This window comes from Coregonus lavaretus (genome assembly GCF_964263955.1).
Source record: "Coregonus lavaretus genome assembly, contig: HAP1_SCAFFOLD_4723, whole genome shotgun sequence".
Taxonomy (NCBI): domain Eukaryota; kingdom Metazoa; phylum Chordata; class Actinopteri; order Salmoniformes; family Salmonidae; genus Coregonus; species Coregonus lavaretus.
The window spans coordinates 40,001-47,335 of NW_028159248.1; the positions used below are offsets into that span (position 1 = coordinate 40,001).

A 7,335-nucleotide genomic window follows, 5' to 3' on the forward strand; every position below is an offset into this window, starting at 1 on the left:
CTGGAAGTCTCTCTGGATAAGAGCGTCTGCTAAATGACTCACTAACTGGAAGTCGCTCTGGATAAGAGCGTCTGCTAAATGACTCACTAACTGTAAGTCGCTCTGGATAAGAGCGTCTGCTAAATGACTCACTAACTGTAAGTGGCTCTGGATAAGAGCGTCTGCTAAATGACTCACTAACTGTAAGTCGCTCTGGATAAGAGCGTCTGCTAAATGACTCACTAACTGGAAGTCTCTCTGGATAAGAGCGTCTGCTAAATGACTCACTAACTGGAAGTCGCTCTGGATAAGAGCGTCTGCTAAATGACTCACTAACTGGAAGTCTCTCTGGATAAGAGCGTCTGCTAAATGACTCACTAACTGGAAGTCTCTCTGGATAAGAGCGTCTGCTAAATGACTGACTAACTGGAAGTCTCTCTGGATAAGAGCGTCTGCTAAATGACTCACTAACTGGAAGTCTCTCTGGATAAGAGCGTCTGCTAAATGACTCACTAACTGGAAGTCTCTCTGGATAAGAGCGTCTGCTAAATGACTCACTAACTGGAAGTCTCTCTGGATAAGAGCGTCTGCTAAATGACTGACTAACTGGAAGTCTCTCTGGATAAGAGCGTCTGCTAAATGACTGACTAACTGGAAGTCTCTCTGGATAAGAGCGTCTGCTAAATGACTCACTAACTGGAAGTCTCTCTGGATAAGAGCGTCTGCTAAATGACTCACTAACTGGAAGTCTCTCTGGATAAGAGCGTCTGCTAAATGACTGACTAACTGGAAGTCTCTCTGGATAAGAGCGTCTGCTAAATGACTGACTAACTGGAAGTCTCTCTGGATAAGAGCGTCTGCTAAATGACTCACTAATTGGAAGTCTCTCTGGATAAGAGCGTCTGCTAAATGACTCACTAACTGTAAGTCGCTCTGGATAAGAGCGTCTGCTAAATGACTCACTAACTGTAAATCGCTCTGGATAAGAGCGTCTGCTAAATGACTCACTAACTGGAAGTCGCTCTGGATAAGAGCGTCTGCTAAATGACTCACTAACTGGAAGTCGCTCTGGATAAGAGCGTCTGCTAAATGACTCACTAACTGGAAGTCTCTCTGGATAAGAGCGTCTGCTAAATGACTCACTAACTGGAAGTCGCTCTGGATAAGAGCGTCTGCTAAAGGACTAAAATGTAAATGTAAAATGTATAACATGCTTTGGCAATGTTGTTTCCAATAAAACGTTTTCAATTACATGAACAGATGAAGAGAGATTCTGACGGGACCTTCCCAGCAGCCGGTATCACCACCCTTCCACCCCAAAACCCCTCCACCACCCCTCCACCCCTCCACCCCACCACCCCTCCACCCCAAAACCCCTCCACCCCACCACCCCTCCACCCCATCACCCCTCCACCCCAAAACCCCACCACCCCTCCACCCCATCACCCCTCCACCCCACCACCCCTCCACCCCTCCCCTCCTCCACCCCAAAACCCCACCACCCCTCACCTGCTAGTTCTCTCTGTTCCGGCGGGACCTTCCCAGCAGCCTGTATCATGGGGACTGATCCGAAGTAACCGTTGGTTACGCCCATGAGTAGAGAAAAGACGCAGGGCCAGGCGGGGTGGGACAGGGGCGGGGCGGAGGGCGGGTACACGCACATCACCATCAGAGGGATGAACACCACCCGCAGACAGGAGAACAGGAGCAGGTGGCCCCCCGTCCACTCATAGGGCAACGCAGCCAGGATCTGGAAAGAGCAGAGGGGTTAGTGAGGCAGCGTCTATATCTGTATATCTATCTATCTATCCATCTATCCATCTATCCATCTATCTGTCTATCTGTCTATCTATCCATCCATCCATCCATCCATCCATCATCCATCCATCTACATTTCTACCATCCATCCATCCATCCATCCATCCATCAATCATCCATCCATCTACATTTCTACCATCCATCCATCCATCTATCCATCCAACCATCATCCATCCATCCATCCATCATCCATCCATCCATCCATCCATCCATCCATCCATCAATCATCCATCTATCCATCCATCTACCTACATCTATATCCATCTATCCATCATCCATCCATCTACATTTCTACCATCCATCCATCCATCCATCAATCATCCATCCATCTACATTTCTACCATCCATCCATCCATCCATCCATCCATCCATCCATCCATCCATCCATCCATCCATCCATCCATCTACCTACATCTATATCCATCTATCCATCATCCATCCATCTACATACGTCGGGGCATGGACTCTACAAGGTGTCGAAAAGCGTTCCACAGGGATGCTGGCCCATGTTGACTCCAATGCTTCCCACAGTTGTGTCAAGTTGGCTGGATGTCCTTTGGGTGGTGGACCATTCTTGAGACACACGTGAAACTGCTATCTATTTTGTGAAGTGCACCAGTCCCTCCTGCAGCAAAGCACCCCCACAGCATGATGCTGCCACCCCCTGTGCTTCACGGTTGGGATGGTGTTTTTCCTCCAAACATAACGATGGTCATTATAGCCAAACAGTTCTATTTTTGTTTCATTAGACCAGAGGACATTTCTCCAAAAAGTACAATCTTTGTCCCCATGTGCAGTTGCAAACCGTAGTCTGGCTTTTTTATGGTGGTTTTGGAGCAGAGTTTTCTTCCTTGCTGAGCGGCCGTTCAGGTTATGTCGATATAGGACTTGTTTTACTGTGGAAATAGATACTTTTGTACCTGTTTCCTCAAGCATCTTCACAAGGTCCTTTGCTGTTGTTCTGGGATTGATTTGCAATTTCGCACCAAAGTACGTTCATCTCTAGGAGACAGAACGCGTCTCCTTCCTGAGCGGTATGACGGCTGCGTGGTCCCATGGTGTTTATACTTGCGTACTATTGTTTGTACAGATGAACCTGGTACCTTCAGGCATTTGGAAATTGCTCCCAATGATGAACCAGACTTGTGGAGGTCTACAAAAAAAAATTCTGAGGTCTTGGATGATTTCTTTTGATTTTCCCATGATGTCAAGCAAAGAGGCACTGAGTTTGAAGGTAGGCCTTGAAATACATCCAAAGGTACACCTGCAATTGACTCAAATTATGTCAATTAGCCTATCAGAAGCTTCTAAAGCCATGACATCATTTTCTGGAATTTTCCAAGCTGTTTAAAGGCACAGTCAACTTAGTGTATGTAAACTTCTGACCCACTGGAATTGTGATACAGTGAATTATAAGTGAAATAATCTGTCTGTAAACAATTGTTGGAAAAATTACTGTCATGCACAAAGTAGATGTCATCAAGCCCTTTACTAGGTGATTCAACTTGTTAACCAATCATCAAGCCCTTGACTAGGTGATTCAACTTGTTAACCAATCATCAAGCCCTTGACTAGGTGATTCAACTTGTTAACCAATCATCAAGCCCTTGACTAGGTGAATCAGATGAGCTAGTTCAGAGCTACAACAACATTGTGAAACGTCTGGGCGTCCCCAAGGAGAGGTTTGAGAACCACTGGCCTAGTAGACTGACCTTGCCTACGAAGTCGGCCATGTTGAATGTGGCCATGAGTAGACTGACCTTGCCTACGAAGTCGGCCATGTTGAATGTGGCCATGAGTAGCCTGACCTTGCCTACGAAGTCGGCCATGTTGAATGTGGCCATGAGTAGACTGACCTTGCCTACGAAGTCGGCCATGTTGAATGTGGCCATGAGTAGACTGACCTTGCCTACGAAGTCGGCCATGTTGAATGTGGCCATGATTAGTATGGGTAGCCACTCCCCCAGGGTTGGGTTGCGGATCTCTGATTCCAGACCAGGGAACAGACACAGAGTGATGCTGTAGGTCACTGCTATAGACAACATGTAGGCCCAGATCACCCTGGCAACGATGTACCTGTGAAGAAACATATCTGGGGGGGGAAGAGGGGGAGGGAAGAGGGAGAAGAGAGGGGGAGGGGAGGGGAGAGAGGGGGGAGGAGGAGGGAAGAGCGAGAAGAGAGGGGGAGGGAAGAGAGGTGGAGGGAAGAGAGGGGTGAGGAGGAGGGAAGAGCGAGAAGAGAGGGGGAGGGAAGAGAGGGGAGGAGGGAAGAGAGGGGGAGGGAAGAGAGGGGAGGAGGGAAGAGAGGGGGAGGGAAGAGAGGGGTGAGGAGGAGGGAAGAGCGAGAAGAGAGGGGGAGGGAAGAGAGGGGAGGAGGGAAGAGAGGGGAGGAGGAGGGAAGATGGGGGAGGGAAGAGGGGGGAGGAGGGAAGAGGGGGTTCGAGGAAAGAGGGAGAAGAGAGGGGGAGGGAAGAGAGGGGAGGAGGGAAGAGAGGGGAGGAGGAGGGAAGAGGGGGGAGGAGGAGGGGGGAGGAGGGAAGAGAGGGGAGGAGGAGGGAAGAGGGGGGAGGGAAGAGGGGGGAGGAGGGAAGAGAGGGGAGGAGGAGGGAAGAGGGGCGAGGGAAGAGGGGGGAGGAGGAAAGAGGGAGAAGAGAGGGGGAGGGAAGAGGGGGGGAGGGAAGAGGGGGGAGGAGGAAAGAGGGAGAAGAGAGGGGGAGGGAAGAGAGGGGGAGGGAAGAGGGGGAGGAGGAAAGAGGGAGAAGAGAGGGGGAGGGAAGAGAGGGGAGGAGGGAAGAGGGGGGAGGAGGAAAGATGGAGAAGAGAGGGGGAGGGAAGAGAGGTGAGGAGGGAAGAGAGGGGAGGAGGAAAGGGGGAGAAGAGAGGGGGAGGGAAGAGAGGGGGAGGGAAGAGAGGGGGAGGAGGGAAGGGGGAGAAGAGAGGGGGAGGGAAGAGAGGGGGGGGAAGGGAAGGGGGAGAAGAGAGGAGGGGAGGAGGGAAGGGGGAGAAGAGAGGAGGGGGGAGGGGAGAGGAGGGGGGGGGAAAGAGAGAGGAGGGGGAAGGGAAGAGGGAGAGGGAGAAGGGAAGAGAGATGCACAAACATTCGGTAGAATCATTGAGTACGTTTACAAGCACACTAATAATTCAATATTACAGTTTTTCTAGATTGCTAAGACACTTTTAATGAAATTGTGTTCCACTTGATCTCCATCATAACCTAATGAGCACAACAGTGTTATTTTCTGCTAAACTCAGTCATTTCTCATTGTTTTCACACACAATGCAAATGCTAAGCACATTTTAACAAAACAGTAAACACAACTCTACAAAAGATGCAAAACTCAGTTGAGTAAATCATGTCAAACAAGCTGATACAAATCACTCCCATGAATGTGAACCTCTTCTGCACGTGTGCAAAACTTCTTTGCACAATTGTTCAATCAGCAATCAGACCTTATTCATGCATAAATGAGGTCACCTCTGAGTTGCTGTTGGCAAGACAGGACCAAGTAAGAGGCTGAGGGCAAGGACAAAGAAGAGGTAGAGGGACCCCTAGAGGAAGATAGTCAAGGACAAAGAAGAGGTAGAGGGACCCCTAGAGGAAGATAGTCAAGGACAAAGAAGATGTAGAGGGACCACTAGAGGAAGATAGTCAAGGACAAAGAAGAGGTAGAGGGACCCCTAGAGGAAGATAGTCAAGGACAAAGAAGAGGTAGAGGGACCACTAGAGGAAGATAGTCAAGGACAAAGAAGAGGTAGAGGGACCACTAGAGGAAGATAGTCAAGGACAAAGAAGAGGTAGAGGGACCACTAGAGGAAGATAGTCAAGGACAAAGAAGAGGTAGAGGGACCCCTAGAGGAAGATAGTCAAGGACAAAGAAGAGGTAGAGGGACCCATAGAGGAAGATAGTCAAGGACAAAGAAGAGGTAGAGGGACCCCTAGAGGAAGATAGTCAAGGACAAAGTAGAGGTAGAGGGACCACTAGAGGAAGATAGTCAAGGACAAAGAAGAGGTAGAGGGACCCATAGAGGAAGATAGTCAAGGACAAAGAAGAGGTAGAGGGACCCCTAGAGGAAGATAGTTCAGCTCTCAGTTCAAATGGAAAAAGTTTCTGGATATTCATGCTCTTGAGTGACATTGTTTCTGCATTGGTCATCTTTGGTCAAATCAATTTAGGACAAAACAATACAGCCCATGCTGGGATAATATCTTTACTTGCCTTTATGTTGCATACTATAATTATCCTATCAACAAATGACCCAGCCTTTTATGGTCATATTATAATTATACTATCAACAAATGACCCAGCTTTTTATGGTCATACTATAATTATCCTATCAACAAATGACCCAGCCTTTTATGGTCATACTATAATTATACTATCAACAAATGACCCAACCTTCCAGAAGGACAACCATCTCTGCAGCACTCCACCAAATCAGGCCTTTATGGTAGAGTGGCCAGACGGAAGCCACTCCTCAGTAAAAGGCACATGACAGCCCGCTTGGACTCTCAGACATTAGAAACAAGATTGTCTGGTCTGATGAAACCAAGATTGAACTCTTTAGCCTGAATGCCAAGCGTCACGTCTGGAGGAAACCTGGCACCATCCCTACGGTGAAGCATGGTGGTGGCAGCATCATGATGTGGGGATGTTTTTCAGCGGCAGGGACTGGGAGACTAGTCAGGATCGAGGCAAAGATGAACGGAGCAAAGTACAGAGAGATCCTTGAAGAAAGCCTGCTCCAGAGCGCTCAGGACCTCAGACTGGGGCGAAGGTTCACCTTCCAACAGGACAACGACCCTAAGCACACAGCCAAGACAACGTAGGATGATCTGGTGCTTCTGTCCCCAACCAAGGAGGGCCTACAGCAGCACCTAGATCTTCTGCACAGATTCTGTCAGACCTGGGCCCTGACAGTAAATCTCAGTAACACAAAAAGAATGGTGTTCCAAAAAAGGTCCAGTTGCCAGGACCACAAATACAAATTCCATCTAGACACCGTTGCCCTAGAGCACACAAAAAACTATACATACCTTGGCCTAAACATCAGCGCCACAGGTAACTTCCACAAAGCTGTGAACGATCTGAGAGACTAGGCAAGAAGGGCCTTCTATGCCATCAAAAATAACATAAAATTTGACATACCAATTAGGATCTGGCTAAAAATACTTGAATCAGTTATAGAACCCATTGCCCTTTATGGTTGTGAGGTCTGGGGTCCGCTCACCAACCAAGAATTCACAAAATGGGACAAACACCAAATTGAGACTCTGCATGCAGAATTCTGCAAAAACATCCTCTGTGTACAACGAAAAGCACCAAATAATGCATGCAGAGCAGAATTAGGCCGATACCCGCTAATTATCAAAATCCAGAAAAGAGCCGTTAAATTCTACAACCACCTGAAAGGAAGCGATTCCCAAACCTTCCATAACAAAGCCATCACCTACAGAGAGATGAACCTGGAGAAAATTGAAAAAAACGTTTTAAATTGAATTGAGAGAGAGGGGCGGTAGTAGAGAGAGAGCGAGACTTT

The 7,335-nt window shown here is 48.2% G+C and overlaps 1 protein-coding gene across 1 annotated transcript in view; it reads right to left on the reverse strand.

Moving 5' to 3' along the window:
* Positions 1–3,889, reverse strand: part of LOC311123114 (equilibrative nucleoside transporter 4-like) — a gene marked incomplete at both ends in the record, with an annotated part of 6,773 nt that extends 2,884 nt beyond the window's left edge. The window contains 2 exons of the mRNA XM_084197391.1: positions 1,489–1,729; positions 3,702–3,889. Coding sequence (XP_084053517.1) covers positions 1,489–1,729; positions 3,702–3,889 — 429 coding nt within the window. The remainder of the gene's footprint in view (positions 1–1,488; positions 1,730–3,701) is intronic.
* Positions 3,890–7,335: the final 3,446 nt, after the last annotated feature.